This window comes from Notamacropus eugenii, chromosome 2 (assembly GCF_028372415.1).
Source record: "Notamacropus eugenii isolate mMacEug1 chromosome 2, mMacEug1.pri_v2, whole genome shotgun sequence".
Lineage (NCBI taxonomy): Eukaryota > Metazoa > Chordata > Mammalia > Diprotodontia > Macropodidae > Notamacropus > Notamacropus eugenii.
The window spans coordinates 156164450-156186991 of NC_092873.1; the positions used below are offsets into that span (position 1 = coordinate 156164450).

The 22542-nt window shown below is 36.1% G+C and overlaps 1 protein-coding gene across 1 annotated transcript in view; it reads right to left on the reverse strand.

The window, feature by feature from the left end:
• Positions 1-22542, reverse strand: part of ME1 (malic enzyme 1) — a 262710-nt gene that overhangs the window by 185239 nt on the left and 54929 nt on the right. The window contains 1 exon segment of the mRNA XM_072642703.1: positions 12637-12786. Coding sequence (XP_072498804.1) covers positions 12637-12786 — 150 coding nt within the window.

Consider the following 22542-nt stretch of genomic DNA (forward strand, 5'->3'; position numbering starts at 1 on the left):
CTTCTGGCTTCAGTCTACTTTTCCAAGCTTCTTTTTGAACACTTCCCTTCACACATCCCATGTTCCAGCCAAAACATCCCACTCACTACTGCCCAAACTTACACTCCAGCTCCTGTGCTGTTTTTTTAACAAGATACCTGCATGTGTGGAATGTAATTTTTCTTCACTTCCTCTTAAAATCTCTAAGAGCTTGTATGCTTTCTTCCTATAGAAAGTATTTTCTGATTCCCCAGTTGTTTATATCCTTTCCCTCTTCAAATAATAAGGTGCAAATACTTACATGTTTATATACTCTAAACCCTTGTTGAATGTAAAAAGTCCTTTAAGGACAGGGTCCATTTTTTTACTTTATTAGGTACTTAATAAATGCTCGTTGGACTGTATTAGAACTGAGCATGTTTATCCTGAGGAAGATAAGACAGGGTAGGAGCAGAGAGGGCTCATAACAAGGTAGATGAAAGACTGAAATGTGGAGAAATGATTATATATACTGGTTATGATGCATCACTAGGGGTACTTTGTGGAAGTTGCAAAGAAAAAAAATTGTACTGGAAGTAAGGAAAAACTTCTCAACAATAAGAACTATGCAAAAGCTGAACTGGCTACCTAGGGAAGTAGTAGCTGCCTATTTCATTAGAAATTTTTGAAAGAAAGGCTAGTTAACCACTTGTCCAGTAGGTTAAAAATGCTACTTTTTTAATCTGGGATAGGTTAACTAGATGGTAACTGAAGTTCTCTTCCAACTCTGAAATGCAAAAATTCTATCATAAGGGTGAGAAAGTTATCCTTATCAGATAACCATACTTACTGGCTTGGCTATTTGTGTATACCACATAGTAACAAACAAGCTACTACCATTCCCCTAATGATAGTTTGCCCTAATTTCAAGCAAAGAACCTAGAGAGAAATAAAGAAGCTCCTGAGGGCATAACTTGTGAACTAAAACTTACTTATAAAGCGATAATAGCAATGTTACATAAAGTAATCATTTAAATACCACTAAAGTTTTTTTTTTTTTAAGATTTTTCTCAAGAATGTATTTTCTTTGCGATAAGAAACAACTTAAAACATACTGGTAGCATATTACCTGAGATATACTTAACAATTTTTCTTAATTATCCATACACTCAATTTAAACTTAAATCTACAATATCTGAGTGTTCCACAGAATATGTCACAGTTATTTTTGGATTTTTTTACTTAAATTTCCATTTGAGCTTTCTATATTTACAGTCACTAGATAAATAGACTGAATGAACTGCTATTTTATAGTTTTTAACATCATTTACAATAAAAGATAACTTAATTTAAGAAACATTTATACATCTATGCATACTTTTAGACAATCTTTGATGTCAGGAACTTATTTTAAAATAATATCCAGGTTTTTTCAACTCTTCAAATGTTTTTCTAATTAAGGCTATGCTTATGAAAGATTATGATTCTGAAAGAAGATAATCTGATATTTGAAATTTAATCTATGAACATTCTGAATTTTAATTACTAAAGAGGAGAGGATTCTATGTATCATTTCTATAATGAAAATATAAGAAGCAGAATGGTACAGTGGATAGAATGCTGAACTTGGGAGTGATGAAGTCCTGGATTCAAAATCCACTTTTGACATATGTGAGTATGGGCAAGTCAAAATTTGCCTCTCAGATTATTTCTCCATCTGTAAAAATGAGATTATAATTCTTTTAGTACTTATACCATAGGGTTACTGTCAGGTTCAAATTAAATGAAAAGGTTTGCTAACTCTGAAATGGTTCATCAATATTATAATTATTAAACTGATCACATAAGTATTCATAAAGATATATTTTCCATTGTGAAAAAAGATTTTTATGCACACTGTCAATTCAAATTAAGACATCATCATCTATTTTCAGAAAAAAAGAGAGAGGTTGGTCTGTGAGTGAAATACTCAAATGATAGTTATTATAGTCGTGAATATAGCAAATGCAATGAGAACCGTATGTTATTCCAGGCTCTCCAACTAACCAACTTGATTTGTATCATGTGAAAATATAAAAATGGATATCAATACTTAACATTACAACAGGAAAATGCATATATATCTATATTATTTATGTATGTATACACACACATATATACACATGTGTATTTATATTTACATAACACACTAAGGGTTTTTTTTTGCAACATGTTATTTATAATTATGCTTTTAATGAGGATAATTTTAAGTCACCCATTTCAGGTTTTAAGATAAGCAGAAAAACTTTTTATAAAGAAAAATTATTCTCTGTCTTCTAACTTCCTTTGAAATTGAAATAAGATGAAAATTGACCCCTGTTTTGTGACATAAGTTCCCCCATTCATCCTCCTTTTCTTCCCTATGGTATTCCTTTTCACCTTCCTTTCTTTTCTTCTTTTAAGATCATCAAAACATAACAAAAATAAATTCCAGGACCTACTTCTATTTATTTCATAAATAATGTAAGACCCCCTAAAACAGCTTATAATTTTTATCAACCAGCACAATGTCATCTATAATTGGAAAAATCTAGAAAACCTTACCATTTATATGGAGTTCCCTCTTCAATTTGGACTTTGTATAAGACACTGTCCAGGATAGTGACAAGCACTTTTAGTGAGTATACAACTTCTCATTTTGTTCCACTTAATATTGATAATCAGGAAGGATCATTAAACAAAATAACTATTTATTTGAATATCAGGAATTTTATATGATCTTAATATATGCAAAAGAAACACCTTTATGGGAAAGAGTTTTTAACGACACGCTTTTCTGTTGAAGACTTGGCTACTGTGATCTATAATACAATGATCCAAGACAATTCCAAAGGACTCATTATGAAAAATGATATCCACCTCCAGAAAGAGAAATGATGAACTCTGAGTGCAAATTGAAGTATAATTTACTCACCTTTATTTTTGGTTTCTTTTTTATGATATAGATAATATGGAAATATGTTTTGTATGATTTCACATGTATAACAGACATAATTTTGCTTGCCTTCTCAGTGAGTGAGGGAGAGATGAGAGAGAGGAAGAGAATTTGGAACTCAAAATTAAAAAAAAATGCTAAAATAAGCTAATAATAATTTTGTTGTAAAAAATAAAGATGTTTTCTTCTAGCAAGGCAAACATTTTTATTTTGGTAGGAAATGAAAAAAAGACATAGTGTGATTTGCTTTTCTCTATACTCAATCTTCTGAGTACAAAGATGCCATGTGCTGTAGAAAATTATCTGCAAGACCCTAACTTTTCCTTTTTCACACTTTTTAATATTTATAAAAAATGGCCTTCTCTTTTTAACCTAATTTCCCTCTCTACCCCCAATCCCAATCCTGAGAAACTGCAGAAAAACAAATATGTATTGTTAAGTAAAACAAATTTTCACATTGGGCATGCACGCAAAAAAATTATTTTTCATTCTGTACTCAGTATTCTTTACCTCGCTATCAGGAGGTGGGTACCATGTTTCTTCATTAGTTCTCTGGAATCATTGTTGATCATTACACTGATGGTAGAGTTCCTAACTCTTTCAAAAGTTGTTTATCTTTAACATATTATTGTCATCATGCAAATTGTTCTCCTGGTTCTATTCACTTCACTCTTTATCAGCTCATAGAAGTCTTTCCAGGCTTATCTGAAACCATCCCATAAATCATTTCTTACAGCACAATTGTATTCCATCCTATTTATATACCATAACTTGTTCAGTTATTCCCCAATTTATGGCCACTCCCTGTAGCAGCAAGAACCCTGATACACATCCAGGATGACCTGCTGGCACAGGTTCTCAGATCTGCTTTTCTAAAAGGAAGGAAACTTTTGAGAGGGTCAACAATCTACTTTAATTACATTCATTCAAGAGACAAAAAAGACCAACAGACTGGTCTTCTAACTGTCTGACCATAAGCAATATGTACATCACAGATCAACAGACAGATCTAACTATCTGACCATTACACACATACATACATACCGAGAAGCACCAACATCTGGATTTTTAAAATAAAGGGGGGCGGGGTGATTCCTTAACCAGAGTTCCATCTGGTACATGAATCTTTTTCCAAGCCCCCAAAGCAAAACCTCTCCTCAGAGTATATATACACTTTTCAGAGTGGACAGCATTACCTCATGACACAGTCCCTCATTAATTAACAAAAGATGTGGGCCTTCCTACACAACAAGCTCCCCTAATCAAGTTTCCCTTAATGGGCTTACCTTAGGCCTATTAATGGGTAGGGGAGATCTAACTCTAATTAACATTACACTCCATCAGACACCTATTCTTTGACACCTCAAAAAGACTATAAATAATTTTGTATATCCTTACAGTTCGGGGACTAATCCCTCTTTTAATTTATCCTCCCTCTAATTTCCTTTTCTCCTTTTTCCCTTTCCCCTCCTACTTCTCAGTTGAGTGAGATGTATTTGTGTATTCAACTATCTGTGTAAGTGTATTCTTTCCTCCTCTGATCAGTTCAGATGATCAAATGTCAGATGCTCCCCCACCCCTTTCTCCCAACTTGTACGGATGTCTACTTGCAAACATTCTGTGAGATAATTTCCCCTAATCTTTATTTTCTTTATTTTATTTTTCTTTATAGATATTTATTTATTTATATTTTTCTTTTATATGTATTTCATTTTCTTCCATGTTATTATGCTTGCCCCTCTTCCCATTCTTAAGACCATCAAGAATACCCTTAGATCTTTTCTTTTCAATCAGACTTCCTCCATGACACATACACCCCCATTGCATTCAGAGGTGGAACACATATCACCTCCCAATATTTTGAATATAAGCAATTGATCCTAGTTAATTAACCCTTTATGACTAAACATTTGTGTTCACTTTTTTAATGTTTTCCCTAACTCCTATGCTTGAACTTCATGGTTTCTACACAGCTCTGGTCTTTTTTATCTGGAATGCTTGGAAGTCCTCTCTATCACTGGAGATCCATTTTTTTTTCTTGGTAGGATTATGCTCAGTTTTAATGAGATAGTTATTTATGGATGTAAACCTACATCCTTTGCCTTCTAGAGTATCATATTCCAAGTTCTCCACTCCTAAAGGTGCTGGTTGCTAAAATATGTGTGATTTTTACTGTGGTTCCTTGATATGTGAATTCTTTCCTTTCCTTCTGGCTGTTAGAAGTGTTTTATTTTGTTTTTTATTTCCTTATTTTTGTTTTCTTTAACCTGTAAGGTCAGGGTTTGGACTATAATGTTCCTGGGAGTTTTCACTTGGGAGTTTTGTTTTTTCAGAAAAAATCCATTGATTTCCTCCTAGCTTCACTTTACATTCTAGTTCTAAGATATCTGGACTGTTTTCTATGATGTTGAAGCACTTTTTTTGTGTATGATGCTCAAGGATTTCTCCTCAATCACTTTTCCAGATCAGCTGTTTCTGTTATGAGATTTTGCATTTTCTATTTTTTTTTCAATCTTTTGACTTTGTTTTAATGGTTCTCTTTGTTTCATGGAATCACTGAATGCTAATTTTCAGGAAATCTCTTGCTTGGGTAAAATTCTGTGCCTCTTGTGGTGCCAAGCTGTTAAGTCTTTTTCCATTCCTTCTTCCACAGCTCTCATTTCTTTTCCAATTTTTTTTTTTTTAACATTCTCCTGAGTTGAGTCACACTGCTGCTGCTTGCTTCTGAACGTGCTCTTCTCTTGATCCTTCTCCTTCCCCCATGATCCAGGTCCAACCTGCACATGTGACCAAGAATTGGGTAGTGGGTAACAAAGTTGTTGGTTGGTACCTCCTGCTGTTGTGAGACCCCTCCATTATGCTTCCAGTGGCAAGTTCCTAAACATACCCTTTTCCCACTGTCCAGAAGCCCAACTCATAGTAGGCCCCCCAAGAAGTGAAATGATATCCTGATGAGTCTCATCTTCACTCCCTGGAACATACAGACTTCTTCCAGCCTTTTGTTACTACCCTATAAGAGCTTAGAATGACATTCTTGGAAAGAAAATTTAGTCTTGCAGTTGCTCCTTTTCTTTCTTCCACTAAACCTCCATTGTTCTAGTGACTGCTAATAATAGTAGAAGGCAAAGTCCAGGTCTTTTGTTGCCCTACATATCATGCATGATATAGTCTTCTACTGCTCCTCCAACTGCAGGACCATATGCAGTATTCTCTTCCCAAAAGGCTGGCACTACACGGGAGATCCATGTTCTCTAATTGAAAGAATCAATTATGGGCTTCTCTTCTCTCCATGAGGCTGGCTCTGCCCTGAAATTCCTTCTCTCTACTAGTGCTAGCTCTCTCTAAGTCTGGAACTGTTCAGGAACTCCCCTTTAATTTCTGGAAGTTGTGATTTAGGAACTCCTACTATTTTGCTACGCAGGTTGGCTCTCTAGTAGTCTTCTGATATCATACATAACAACTGTAATGTGTCTCTGCCACCATCGCTCCAGAGCTAGGTCCACAACTCTTCCTGGAGTCTAGCATCTCTTAATCCAAAAGGTTTCCATCTCTGAGGTGAAGAGGGGGATAGTCAGTCAATCACTGTGGGATTATGCCAATATACAGGCCTTCCCTACAGACCAAATTCCTACACTCAAATCTCTGGTCTCTAACCTGTCCTTAGTTCTCTCAGGATTTCACCAAAAAGGGAAAATGAGAAAAGAACTGACTCTGCAATAAGCGTTTTACAAGCTGAGCACAAAGGGGTAGCTCCAACCCACAATGGTCCAAGTCAACTAATCCTCAATAAATCCACATTAACCCAAGACAATCAATTTATTCCAGAGTGATGAGGCCAAGGAGACAGCCTCAACCTCGCTGAGGTAGTGTTGAACATGTTACAGTAGATGTCCTCCAATTCACTCAATAAAGCTGTCAAAAGGCTAGTCCAGACAATCCTAAATAAAAGCTCAGGGAACTGATGAACTGAACAGCTACCTATATATTGTGGATCACTTTACACATTTATTATCATTCACTCAACTGTCTATTTGTTAATATCATAAACTATCCTTTGTTAAAGGACAACTTTAGGGGGCACGGTAGTTAAAGTACTGGACCTGGAGTCAGGAAGACTCATTGTGCTGAGTCCAAACCTGACCTCAGACACTTACTACCTGAATGATCCTGGGCAAGTCACTTAACCCTGTCTGCCTCAGTTCCTCATCTGCAAAATGAGCAGGAGAAAGAAATGGTAAACCACTCCAGTATCTTTGCCTCAAAAACCCCAAATGGAGTCATGAAGAGTTGGACAGGACTGAAAACAACTAGCATAAAAGCAGCATATTTCTGAAGAAATTAACAGTGATATGTATGACTTTTCATTTCAAAATAGTCTGTTTAAAGTTGCTTGTTAGGTTGCATAGACTATTTTGTAGTTTAAGAACCTGAATCTGAGGTAAGTTGTTCACTAGTTCTTAACTGAGTTACCTAGGAAATTGTCTTTGGTTAGATTCAAGACTTAATGATTCTAATATAGTCAGCTATATTCTTTAAGGGAAGTATAAACTAAGTAAATGTATCAAGGAAATGATAGAAAGAAATATCTAGGATTTGAAGTCACATTGCAGCTCTGAAAAACACACAAATAATTGAGGAAATAATTTTTCTCTTTAAAAGTGACATAATATAGTGGGAAAAGTATTAGATCCAGAATCAGGAAACTGGCATCCACATCCTACTTCTATCACTTCTTCACTATATGTACTTGGGGAACTCCTATAATTTGAGGGATTTACTTTCTCCATTTGTAACATGAGGGAATTAAATTAGATGACCTTTAAGATCACTCTGACCATGTTGATATTCTGATTCTGGATATAAAATGAGTAATATTGGAAAGGAAAGTAGCACAATCTCAGTACTGCTATAATCTGGTTTCATTAATCTAATAAAAAAATTAGGTTTGTTATTCTAAAGCAATGCATATTACATTATTTATATAATACTGTATTCACACCACAACTTGGATATAGTATCTCTTTTCATCCCTTCTTTCATGGTAATTGCTTTTTGTGTCCTGCTGAAATAGCTGAACAATATAATACTTAAAAAAAAATACTATTAGATACTTTACCAGTATAAATATTGTTAACCTGAATGGTCTTATTGAATTACCATTGCCAGACATGCCACTAATTACTACAAAGCTAGCAGAGCAAAAGAACAGCATTCCAACATTCTTGAACACTAATGCTGGCACAAAAAAATCCTAACAATAAGATCTTTCAGATAGATATTTTGACCATAAAAATTCTGTTTTTAGCTTTGATACAGGGTTTGTCTATTAATCATTCATATTTTTTATGGTGACCTTTCCTAAGAAAGGTAAAATAAAACTGATCCTTCATACTGGAATAAAAATAAATGTGACAATTTTTTTCAGAAGTTTTATTTTCTTATCAATAAAATGGGCATAAAATATCTGTGTTTTCACACATGATTATTTTGGGGGAAACATTATAAACTTCAAAATTCTATAAATGTGATTTATTGTTGTTTTATACACAATTATTAGGGGAAAGAGGACAGGAAAGTAAGCTGTGATTTCACTGATGTTAGAAACTTCTAGACGAGGGAACTCCCTCTACAAATGCAGGTCACTACTTTCTCTATATCCTATAGTCAGAGAGTTTCCAAGAACACTAAAAGATTAAGTGTCTTGCCCAGAGTTACCCAGCCAGTATGGGTCAGAGGAAGAACTTGAACCTGAGTCTTTCTGTTTCTGAGTCCAAATATTAATTTTATACAAATAACATTACAAATATACTCATTTCATCATATTTAATAATGCAGACCACCATTCTAGGTCATAAAAATATAAGGTCAATTTTAAGTAAAATATAACTTAAAATTAGTTTAGTGCTTCATAATTTGACATTGTAATTATCAACCAAATATTTTCCAATTTTGAAGAGCTGTGGAACAAAATTCCAAAAGTTTTACCTGCCCTCTATCATAATTTTTAAATAATCTATCATCTAAAGTAAAATATAAGGAACCCAAATACTCATATTAACTTAAATCTAAGATTTGTAGTAACTATAAATGTGGTAATATTAAGGATGAATAGAATATTGGAGCTTTGTGACATTAATTACAAGACTGTTATAACTCCTGATACAAGAATCGTTGTCTTGAATCTAAACAAAGACAATTTCCTAGGTAACTCAGTTAAGAACTAGTGAACAACTTACCTCAGATTCAGGTTCTTAAACTACAAAATAGTCTATGCAACCTAACAAGCAACTTTAAACAGGTTATTTTGAAATGAAAAGTGTATAAGGCTATGAAAATCTGGAAATGTTCATGGTACAAGGAAATCTAAGGACCTTTCTAGCTCTAAATCTATGATTCTGAGTCTAATGACCTTAAAAATAATGCAAAGAATATGTTACCAAACTTAAAGAGTAGGTATGTGTATTAATTTTTTAAACTAATAATAAAGTAGTAGTAGTGGGGTTGGAAAAGTAGCAAAATTGTTCAGCCACTCTTTTTGACCCCTAGCCCCCAACTCGTTGCTTAAGCTTTTCAGCATAAATGCTCCTCTGTTTGGAGCAATTATATAAAAGGATCTAGAATTCATTCTCATTCTCAGTCACTCTGTCTCTCTCTGTCTCCCCCAGCTCTGTCTATCTAGCTTTAACTTTGAGCCCCAAGTCAAACGAGGGACTCTGGCAAACCTCAGAGTTAGATGTATCCCTGCTATTTTCTGGAGATAGTTCTCTCAACTGCTTCCTCGTATCTAATAAGTATATTTAGACTATGACAGGTATGTGACTAACATTATTTATAAAGACAAAGTGAACAGTTAAAACAAACACAGGTAGGGAGCCCAAGGATTACTTCTTTGTGGTCTACAGTGAGGACAGTGTTTTAGCAACACAGCATTTATCCTGACACTCCAGTCAAATCAGTTCAAATATCCTTGCTTCCAGACTCCTGGCCACTTTCTTTACTGAAGCTATCTTTGTAGGCACTTCTTCTACCCAAGTTCCAAGCAACGTCTCATGGCCTCCTGTGATGGTAAGGGAATTTGAAAATCTTCCCTGAACCTTAATAGGACCATGTGACCTGCTCTGAGCTCTGGTCCAGTCCACAGCTTGAGGCACATGAAGCCCATGGTGGGAGGAACTTGCTGAATGGGTGGAGCAGGAAGAGCGAGTGAGGTGGACCTGAGAGAGAGCAGAGCAGAGAAGCTAGCTTGAGTGAGAAAAAGAGTGATTTTGCCTAAGGGAGCTTATTTGTGGTGACACCTGATGGACAGAAAGCTTGGGGGATGGCTGTGCTCCCTGCATTGATAATGTGTATAGATTTCTTTGTAAATATCTGAATAAATATTTTGGTTCAGTCTTTGAGGAAGAGAGTTTATATTTTGTGAATTTACCCTGGAAATATGCATGCATATCCATAGCAGTTGCTGTGGGTATCGACTGGCACTACACTGCTCATTTTCCAGCTCATGGTGTCCTTGTATACATCTCATCAAAAACCAAGTTTCTCGTCTGATTCCTACTTAGACTGAATTGTCTTTCAAAGTTTACTAATAACTGTGGACAACTACCATTCACCTTTTCTGTTGCTCTCTAAATTCATTTAAGGGATTTGGTCACAACTTGTAAAAGGACAATCTGTCATGAATGCATTTTTGAAATTAGTTTAAATACTTCTTTATCAAATCCTTTTCTGAATATCAGATCCTGAGCTTTTAAAAAAACTTCTTTACACAAGGAACAAAATTTTAAAGCAAATAATTTGTACCAATGCCAGCAGCTTCAAACAAACAAAAGAACTGGGATATTATAAAGGAAGCTTATATTTCTGCCTCTGTGCTTATTGACAAATAGTTGGCAAAAACTGACAATGTGTCTAAACTTCTGTCTGAAATGAAGCCATCTTCAATATTTCTCTTTCTCCTGACTTTTGGATTAAATGATTCCCGGGTGTAAATCCCTATTAGTCCTGTTCTACTGCTGAGTGGTAATTTTATCATCTCTTGGCCTTATAGTTTTTATAGTTACAGTGCTCTACCACTCATTGTACAGTCCAATCCAACTCTACCATTCCCTGGTGCTGAGTAGAAAGTAAAAAGCAACCTCAGAACATGAAAGGAAACTCTCAGCAATTTTGTAAGACAGTTCATTTTGTAGTTTTATTTCTTTGGTATACTTTTTAAATATCAAAAATTCAAAATCTAAGTCTTAAAAAGAATTTAACTTTTCCTCTATCATGAAGTATTAGCTTTGGGATATAAAATGTTGATGCAAAAATGCCTGAACATCTATCAGGAAAAAGGAATAACAAATTTGCTAATATATTTATGTCAACTAAAATTGAACTGAACTCTTCTCCACAAATTACTGTTATTATTATTATTATTGGTAATCTAGAAGAAAAAAATGATTTAGTTTCAAAAAACATGTTGAAATTTCATATGACTTGTGTTTTGTTATCACTCATTCTCTGTCAATTTTAAATGATGATATTTGCAAATAAGGCCTTACTTAAAGATCTAAATTAAGCCACAAATATTAAGCCTTCACCACTGAGCTTGAATCAAGCAAACTCTTCATTTTTATTTTCTCCAGACACAGATAATAGCCCCTTATAGGTCTTCAGCTACAACTTAAATGCTACACCAAGACGTATTTATACATGTTAGAGGGAAATATGAAATATCAGAAATAAAGGATAGCACTGCTTCTGTTTAGTACACTTATCGGCCAATTTGACAATCTTTTGGTAAATGCTGCTTTCCGTGACAGTAATTTCTGAAATTCTTTACATTTTTTGGCATAGTGTATTGACTTGAATAAGTTTTGTTTTTTTTTAAATGAAGAATAATCACAAAGGAAAAAAAACAACTCTCAGAGTAAAGCAGTCTAGTGAGTCAGCAATTTGAGGGAAAAGGATGAAACTAAAATTAAAAAAATGAGGAAAGAAGCTAGGAAACCAGGAAAGACATTCTTTTCTTTTCCTAGATAGCAATATAGAAGTTAAAGGTGTACATAACCTGAAGACATCATCTAGTCCAGTTCCCTGATTCTTCAAAAGAAAATACTGAGGTCCAGAGAGCTAAGTAACTTGTCCAAGATAACATAAGTAATAAGAATATGGCTCAAAATTTGAGTCCAGAAGCTTTGAATCTAAACTCAGTGCCTTTTTCATTATAACACAATATCAATGGGTATATGAAATAAATTTGTAAGGTTCTATCTAGTAATGATACATAAATCCACAAATAAGAAAAGCTTGTGGAACATCACATATAATGTCTTCTTTATTAAGAAGTTTGTCTTTGAAACAAACTAAAGTCATTTCTGACATGAGAAGATAAAGTATATGCTTTCAGTTTCCAGAAAAACTGACTTTTCTGAAAGCAGGTAAGACCACATTGTTCAGACTTTCAAAATCAATTTTAACTAAGATTCATTATTTTGTGAAGTAAGCCAACTTGTTTAAGTGAGATAACAAAATTCATCCATATACCTCTATTTCTTCTGTTATATAAAGCACAATTTATTGCTCCTTGGAATGTAGTTGAAATTATTCTAATTACTGCAATCTTGGATGTTAGTCAACTGCTTTTTTTTTTAAGCCTTTCAAAAGGAAAAAAAATACAATGATCTGATTTAAAGCACAAATTACATACATAAATGACATACCTTGGCCTCCGAAATGCTAGGCCATACTGCTGGCAAGCCAGTCCCACTGTGGGAGTATAAACAATAGGCATGAACTTCTCAATGTCAGAAGTCAGCACTTTGTAGAAAAGCTTTTCATTTTCATCCTGAAGGCCCATTAAAAGAAGGTATCTGTGGAGAATGAAACATAATTACATCTAGATCTTAATACACCTACATGTTAATCATAGTTTCCCAGAAATCTAATTAAAATTTCTTAAAGAAAATATGCATGCTTTCTTAAATTTAGAGTGTATTATGTCTGAATACTCACCAGCAATCTATCATCTAACAAAATATGGGTAGACTTAAGGACTGTAAAACTGAGCTAGAGATCAGACAAGCTAAAACTACTGCCAAAGTGACATATTAGCTTAAATATTAAAGCCACTTTAGTAGTACTATTTGTCTTCGGGTCAGCCTGCCTCAATTCTACAGTGTTTCAGAAATGGGTGTTATGTGTAAGAAATACAAAGACATAATATTCCAGTAATTCCTACGTGAAAAAAGTAACCTTCAAAAGTTAACACGTGGTGGATTCTCTGTGGGCAGAACCAGTCTCTCATTAAATGGACAGCCCCCTGGAAAATGTAGCTTTAGGCCTCCACAGACATAGAATGACTGGATAAAGAGGGCAGAGACAAGCCAGCCAAAGGAAACATGTCTAGCCAGTCATCTGGGCATGCAGCTAGAAGCAGACAGGGAGACCAGTCTTAACAACAGCAGAGTAGAGGGTAGTAGCTGAGAGGTGCATTCCCTTCCCAGGCAACGCAGAGGAAAGAAGAGAATGAGAATTGGCAGAGAGGTATTAGGACTGGTGGCTGCAGGGTGAGACTGTTGAGAACAGAGACTCTACATAGAATTTTTCATTTCTTGATTTTAGCACAGTCTTTGACACATATTGTAAATGCTTAATAAATGCCTTTCAAAAATAAAATTTTATTAATATTTTTCTGTTTTTACATATATCATCAAATTTCCCACAATATTCCTTTTCCCTCTGAGATTCATTCCATATAATATTTTTAAAGAAAAAAATCATCAAAACTGATCAATAATGTAAAAGTCTGAAATATATTCAGTATTTCACATCCATAGCCTTGACGTGTCTACCAAAGGAATAGGGTGGGAGTGTCATCTCATATTCCTTCTTTGGGGCCATGCTTGTTTTTTATAATTTCCAATATTAACTTTTAACTGTTTTGTGGTTGTTCTTTGCATTTGCACTATTGTGGTCATTTTGGATACTGTCTTCTTGGCTCTTTCTACTTCATTCTGTGTCAGTTCATGTAACACATCTCTGAATTCAGTGCTTCTACCAGCAAAGTAATATTCCACTTATATTCACGTACCACAATTTGTTTAATCTTTCTCCAGTCTGAGCATCTACTTTTGTGTTTCTAGTTTTGTTTTCTTTTATTTTGCTTGCTACCAAAAAAAAAAGGATGTGCTATAATATTTTGGTGAATATGGGATTTTATTCTTATCAAAGATCTCCTCTGGATATGTGGCTGGTTAGTGGAATCTCTGAATCAGAAGGTATAGACATTTTAGCTACTTCTTCTGTGTCATTCTATACTGCTTTGATTCACAGCTCCACTAAAAATTAATTAGTGTGTCTATTTTCAAAGAGCTCTTCAACAATAACTCTACTTATCTTTTGTCTTTTGTCAATTTACAGGGTACAAGTTTAAAACTTCAGGATTCTTCTGATTGCATGTCTTATTATTGATGACAGTTGTTAAGTTTCTAATTCTTTGGAAAACTGCTCACTTCCTTTGACCACTTATTTACTAGGCAAGGCTTTTTGCTATATGTAGAGTATTTATCTACATACCTAAGATAGCCAACGCTTATCTGTGAAATTGGATTTTAAGACTTTTTTCCCCACTCAACTGTTTTCTGCTTTAACCCAGATACATTCATTGTTTCTATTTAAACTTTTAAATGGTATGCAATCAAAATTATCTATTTTATCTTTTGTAAATGCTCTATTCTGTGTAATTAAACTTTATCTCATGCCCATCCTTGTGAAAGGTGTATGATCTGCTTCTCTTCTAGACTTTTACGGTATAATCTTTAATATTAAAGTTACATATGTATATTGATATGGAATGTGGCATAAGATATTGGTCTAAGCCTAATTTCTGTGGGACTACTTTCTAATTTTTCCAGCAGTTTTATTAAATATGAAATCTTTACAAAATAATTTATGTTTTCTGGTTTACTGAACCTTGGATTACAGAGTTCCATTGTTAGACTTCTCCCTTGTCTAGTCTGTTCCATCGATCTACCTTTCTATCTATTAACCAAAACCAAATGATTTGCAAGTGCTATTCCCCTTTCATTCCTACCCCTCTCTTAACTAGGGGCATAATTCAGCAGTCAGTCATCCAATATTTAATCACAGTGTTAAAAGATCCCAAACACAAAACTTTAAGAAGGAAATTCTGGGTCATTCCAAACCCCGCATTGCCACTCCCATACAAAAAGAGTTTCCACTATCATTGTAACTATGAATTAAAAGAACCATGAGAATTACTGATCAAGATTTTTTCCTTAAATTTTTATTGATATTTTTACATCACCTTTATTATCTAATATATCACTTTCATCATTCCTTCTAGAGAGCTATTCCTTATGATAGAAAATTTAAAAAATGGAAGGGGGTGTTGTAACTATTCAGCAAAAGTAACCGATACACCAAGTAAATCTAATCTACTGAAGTTTTCCATACACACAGTCCCCCTCATCCACTGCAAAGAAAGGAGGGAGATACAGCATTCAGTTTAGATTGGTTGCTACTGTTCTTTTCATTTTTTCCATTTACATTGTTGTAGTTGACTATTCCTCGTTTTATTTGTTTACGTTATTTTGCACCAATTCATACACCTTTTAATGTTTGTGTTCTTCATATTCAACATTTTCAACAGTACGGTAATATTCCACTTTTGTCATTTACCAACGTTTGTTTAATAATCAATGGAATTACTTTGTTTCTAGGTATCTGCTACTAAGCATTATATATCTTATATAATGAGCTCCTTCTTTTTTTCAGTGACTTCACTGGGATATATGCCAAGCAGGCACCGCTGAGTCAAAAGTACATAAACAGTGTTCTATTTTGATTTCTAGAATAGCTGGTCCAATTCAAAGTTCCACCAATTCTTCCTTTGAGAACTGTTTGTGTATAACCTTTAACCACTTCTCCACTAGAGAAGGGCACTAGAAAGCATAGACATAGAAGGACCTTCCTAAAATCTGATGAAAAGAAAATACATCCTTAAAGGCAAAAGCCTGCATTATTTGCAATGGGAAACGCTAGAAGCTTTCTCAGTAAATACAACAGTAGAGCAAGGATTATCTGACCTATTTCAAGAAATGTTAGCATAACCACTAGGTGTCACTCTGGATCCCTTCAGTCCAGTAGACAACAAACTCACTGCTCCCCTATATCCAGGGGAAGTTGCAAAGAAAATCTTCGAAATCCTGAGCCAGCTGGAGGTAGGACTTCCACCTCAATCCACTCCTTTCTATTTCGCAACTCAAGGAATGGCAGAAGAAAGGGTGAGCCTCAAGTCCCTATGGGCTGCATTCATTCATCTAGAGAAACATATCTACATTTTATGAACTCTATTCAGCCTTCAGTTTTATTTTACTGTTATTTCTCCTTACACTGACTGAGTCATATGATTTTCTCAGTTATTATCCTCTCTAACAGTTCATGTGTATCTTCCTATATTTCTCTGAACTCTTTATTTCTTATGGCATAGTAATGTTCTAATACATTCATATATCATAGCTTGTTTCACTATTCCTCCAAAGATGAACTTCTAACTTTTTTTTGTGCAAATACAAAAATGTTGCCATAAATATTTTGTATTATCTACTTAAGGTATATGTTTCACAGAAAGCTTGGCCCCCCCAAAAGAGTTCACAAAATGCAACTCGCTCTCTTTATTGCAGAGGTGAGAGACTATAATGGGTATAGAATGTTGCATGTGCTGTTAGGCAGGGTGGATGTACTGGCTAATTTTGCTAAATTCTTTTTAACTCTTTATTACAAGGGGAGGCTCACTGGATAGGAAAGGGGGAAGAGGTAAAGGACATATACAGAAATGATACAAATAATTAAAAAGAATATATTAATGAAAAATATTTTTGAAGACTGAAGACTACATTATGAAGACAAACTTTAAACAATGTAACTCTTAAATGCTAAAAGACAAAGGTTAAAAAAGGAAAAGGGAAGACATTTAAAATCCACAAGATCATCAGGGATTACAAAAAGGGTGGGCACTGAGAATACATCATTTTGCATGGTAAAGTTCTTTTAAAATATGGCTTCAAATGTGCAATGACCAGAGGGAGGAGCCCAGATGGCAGAGTAGAAAGATGCACAGACGCTTAGCTCTTACCCCACAGCCCATAAAATACCTGTAAAGAAGAACTCTCAACAAATTCTAGAGCAGCGGAAGCCACAGAACAACAGAGTGGAGGAGGTTTCTGTCTCAGAGAGACCTGAAAGACCAATGGGAAAGGCCTGTCACACAGGACTGGGAGCAGAGCCCAGCCCTGCCTTGGCCATGCAGCACCAACAGGAGCAGATCCAAGCAGGCTTCAGGGACAGAATCTCCAGCAGCAGGGAAGATCCCTCAACTCACAGGCGCCAAAGGTCAGTGAGAGGGTCGTTTTAGCTGGCCGAGAGGGAAGCAGGGTGTCCCCATAACTCAGGCTTCCTCAGGTGGCAGCAGTAGAGTCAGCAGCAGATAGGCCTCCCAAAGCAGGCAGTAGCCACATCCATTGTTGAAGGTCTCATCAGAAAGCCCCTGAGGGAACTGAGCCCTGTGTGGCTGCCCTGCCCCCACCTGAGCAGCTGATCTTAATCTCACACTGAATAGCCCTGCCCCCCCCCCCCCACAAAGCCCCTGAGGCTTGGGAGCAGCTCATTTGAATCTCAGCCCCCAAGTGCTGGCTTGGCAGAACTGGAGGCAAGGTGGTTGTGGAGAGGAAACTCAGAAGTCAAGTCACTGGCTGGGAAAATGCCCAAAAAAGGGAAAAAATATAAGACCATAGAAGGTTACTTTCTTGGGGAACAGGTTTCTCCCCCCACCCTTTCAGATGAGGAAGAACAAGGCATACTGTCAGAGGAAGTCAAGGCCTCTGCCTCCAGTACTTCCAAAAAGAATATGAAATGGACTCAGGCCATAGAAGAGCTTGAAAAGTGTATCAGCAGCCTGCTAAAGGGGAACCAAAAAAAATGCTGAGGAAAATAACACCTTTAAAAAGAGGTTCAAAAAGCCAATGAGGAGAAGGAGGTTTTAAAAAAAGCAGAATTAGCCAAATGGAGGAGAAGGTTCAAAAGCTCACTGAACAAAATAGTTCTCTGAAAGAGAGAATTGAGTTCAGGGAAATGAATGACTATGAGTTAAACCAAGCAGTTAGTAAACAAAACCAAAAGTTTGAAAAAATGGAAGATAATGTGAAACACCTCATTGGAAAAACAGCTGACCTGGAAAATAGATCCAGGTCAAATAATTTAAAAATTATGGGACTACCTGAAAGCCATGATCAAAAAAAGAGCCTAGACATCATCTTCCATGAAATTATCAAGGAAAACTGACCTGATGTTCTAGAATCAGAGGGCAAAATAAATATGGAAAGAATTCACTAACCACCTCCTGAAAGAGACCTAAACAAAGAAACTCCTAGGAATATTGTGGCCAAATTTCAGAGTTCCCAGATCAAGGAGAAAATACTGCAAGCAGCTAGAAAGAAACAATTTGAGTACTGTGGAAATACAATCAGGATAACACAGGATCTGGCAGCTTCACCATTAAGGGATCAAAGCGTTTGGAATGAGATATTTCAGAAGTCAAAAGAACTGGGATTGAAACCAAGAATCATCTACCCAGCAAATCTGAGTATAGTACTTCAAGGGAAAAAATGGGCATTCAAACGTGCAATGACCAAGTTTGACAGACTCAGCTCTTCTCAGCAATGCAATGATCTAAGACAATTCCAAAAGACTCATGACGGAAAATGCTTTCCACATCCAGAGAAAAAACTGTAATCTGAATGCAGATCAAAGATAATATTTTCTTTTTCTTTCTAGTAGTTTTCCCCCTTTGTTCTGATTTTTCTCTCACAATATGACTAATGTGGAAATGTTTAATATGATTGTACATGTACAGCCTATATAAGATTATATGCCATTTGGGAGGTGGAGGGAAGAAGGGGGATGAATTTAAAACTTGGAAGTCTTATTTACTGAAAACTGAAAATTAATTCATTAATTTAAAAAATGACATCACACTATCTTTCCAGATTGATTTCCCATTATTCTCTTCCACATGCAGACTACATTCTAGTTAAATTTCACTATTTTCTTTCTCTTCTTTCTCAAGATAGGCAGACAAATAGATACAGACAGATATCTGAATGCTCTTTACCCTCCTCAATTAAGTCTCTTGGAGTAATTACCTCTCTGCAAGAATTAATTTAGCTGCTTCCTCCCACACAAAGGCTGATAATTCACTATTCTTCTCACTTCCCACCTCAAATCGCTTTTTATTTATTTTGGGCATATTTTATATCTCTACATCTGTACAAATGCTATTTCTACCTAGTACGGTATAGCTAGTATGGTATACCTTGAGGGAAAGTAAGATTTTATTTCTATCTCTGTATTCACAGTAAATAGCACATTTGTTATTGTTTTTGTCATTTTAGTTGTGTCCAACTTTTTGTGACTCCAATTTGAGGTTTTCTGGCAAAGGTATTGGACTGGTTTGCCATTTTCTTATCTATCTCCCTTTACAGATGAGGAAAATGAATAGGTAGCCAATAAATGCCTATTGAATTGAAGCTGAATTGACAGAATACCAGAACTTCAAGGTATCCCTTGAAGCTGAAAAAGTTGTTTTGAATAAATATAAGCAAATTTTCCATTACACAATAAATAATAAAACCATGGAATAAGTTTTTTAAAGATGACATAGCTTGAAAAAAGAAATATGGATATATATTATAAAATGTATTAATCTATAGCTGAAAGAGATCTTGAAGCTGATCTATTTCAACACCTCATTTTAGAAATGAGGAAACTGAGATGCAAAGTTCAACTTGTCCAAGCTGAGATAGACAGTAAGTGGCTGGCCAAGAATTAGTTTAACACCTTTCCACTGCACAATACTGCTACCATACAGTAGCTGATGTTTTGAGACTGGCTTCCTTCTATAAAATGTCTAGAGATATCACTGTCAGAGATAAAATAATGACCCAGATGACCAAAGGTAATTCTTTTGCTCTTACCAGATGACAATGGCAATTATCATAGTCCATTCCTCCACTGATCTCCTATGTAATTAATGCAATTATTCCCTCCATCAATGCAGCTTGTAATTCATTCATACATACACCATGCTACGAAACTCTTGTAAATGTCTTCCCCAAACTTTGCCCCAGAGGATCCAGATGACCAGAAGCATCTAAGTGCCTGCTATGTGCTAAGTGATGGTGAAAACATAGAAAAACAAAAAAAAAACCAGTCCTTGCTCTCAAGGAGTTCACAGTCTAATGTGGGAGACAACATGCAAATGACTATGTGCAAAGAAGACATGTACAGGGCAAATTAGAGATAATCAACAGAGAAAAATAGGAAAGACTTCTTGCAATTAAGTGTGATTTTGGCTGAAATTTGAAGAAAGCCACGAGACAGAGAGAGGAAAGAGAGAATTTCAGGCATTGGGGAGCTAGCAAAAATGCTCTGAGTCAGAAGAGGGAGAGCTGTGTTCAAGGAACATCAAGGAAACTAGTATCACTGGATTTCAGATAGCATGGAGGAGAATCATGAAGATATAAGACCTGTAAAAATTACAAGGAGTCAGTTTAGGAAGGGTTTTAAAAGCCAAACAGAAGATTTAATATTTGATCCTAGAGGTAAAGCCACTGAAGTTTGCTAATTGTGAAGTTACATGGTCAGACTCGTACTTTTGGAAGATCAATTTGACAGATGAGTGGAGTGGGAAGAGATTTGAGACAGGGACATCATTCAGAAGGCTACTGCAATAGTCCAAGCTTATGGTGAATAAGGCCTATATCATGGTGCTGGCAATCAGAATAGAGGAGAGATATTACAAAGACAAAATCAACAGAATTTATCAACTGCCTGGGTATGGGAGGTGAAAGAGGATGAGGAGTTGAGGACAGTAACACCTAAGTTGCAAGCTTAAATGACTGGGAAGATGGCAACAGAAAGGTTAGAAAAAGGGGAGGGTTTGAGAGGAAAGGTAACGAGTTCAATTTTGGATATGTCGAGTTCAAGGTATCTGAGACATTCAATATAACACATTCAATGAAAAACTGGAGATGTGAGACTAGAAGTCTCACCAGAAGAGGTGAGGGCTGGATATGTAAATCTGAGATTCACCTGCATAGGGATAAGTGAGTTCATGGGAACTAATGAGATCACCAAGAAAAATATTATAGAGGGAAAAGAGAACAGGAACCAGGACAGGGCTTTGGGCAACACTCAGACAGAGATGGTGACCTGGATGAGGTTCCAGCAGACTGAGAATTAAAGCTCGAAAAGGAATAATCAGAGAGGTAGAAGGAAGATTAGAACACAACAATGTCATGAAAACCTAGAGAGAAGAGAGTGCCAAGAAGAAGGTGACTACCAGTATCAAAGACTGCAGAAAGGATGAGAATTACGAGGTCATTAGAATCTGTAATTAAGAAATCCTTGGTCAGCTGTGACCTCTTCTACCCAGTGTGCACTTGTCTCCTACTATTTCAGGTACGGCAGCATCTGCTTTCTCCCTTCAGGATTTAAACTTGCCACTTCAAAGTCTGCCAAGGATGATGCTGCTGCTGCCTGCTCTCATGGCCGACAATGGCTCCAGAACGTGTAAAGCTGGCTTTGCAGGAGACAATGCTCCTCAGGCGGTCTTTCCTTGTTGGGCACCCCAATAAGGCTAGGATGGTGGGTAGGGACCAGAGAGACAGTTACATGGAGGATGAGGTTAAGAGTAAGAGAGGTATTTTGACCCTGAAATACCCCACATAACATGGTACTGTAATGACACAGAGAAGATCTGGCACCATACTTTCTGCAAAGAGCTCCATGTGACCCTGTGCTGCTCACAGAAGCCTCCCACAACCCCAGAAGATCACACAGATTATGTATGAGACTTCCAGGTCACCCTGGGCTGGAAATCTCCTCCACTCCATTGTTCTGTGGCTTCTGCTGCTCTAGAATTTGTTAAGAGTCTCTCTTTACAGGTATTTTATGGGCTGTGGGGGAAGAGCTAGTGTATGTGCGTCTTTCTACTCTCCCATCTTGGCTCCACGCCTTGTTTGAGACTTCCAACACCTTAGCCATGACTGCTGGCCTCCCAGCTATGCTTTCCATGTAAGCCTCTGGTCATACCATCAGTATCATGATGGACTATAGTGCAAGTGCGACACATTGTGCCCATCTACAAAAGTTACTCCCTTCTCCATGACTCCTCATCCTCCATCTGGATTTGGTTGGTCATGGTCTGACAGACTATATCATGAAGAGCCTAGCCAAGAGAAGGTATAGTTTCACTACCACAGCTGAGAGGGAAATTATGTGTGACATCAAGAAGTTGTGTTATGGAACCCTAGACTTCAAGCAAAAGTTGACCAGTGCTGTATCTAGCTGTTCTCTGGAAAAGAGTTATGAGTTACCTGATGGTCAGGTTATCACCACTGCCAATGAAGGATTCAGGTGTCCAGAAGCTCTCTTTCAACCATTTTTCTTAGGTGTGGAATCCTGTATAATCCATGAAAGTACCTTCAACTCAATCATGAAATGCAATGTTGACATCTGTAAGGATTTGTATACCAATACCATACTGT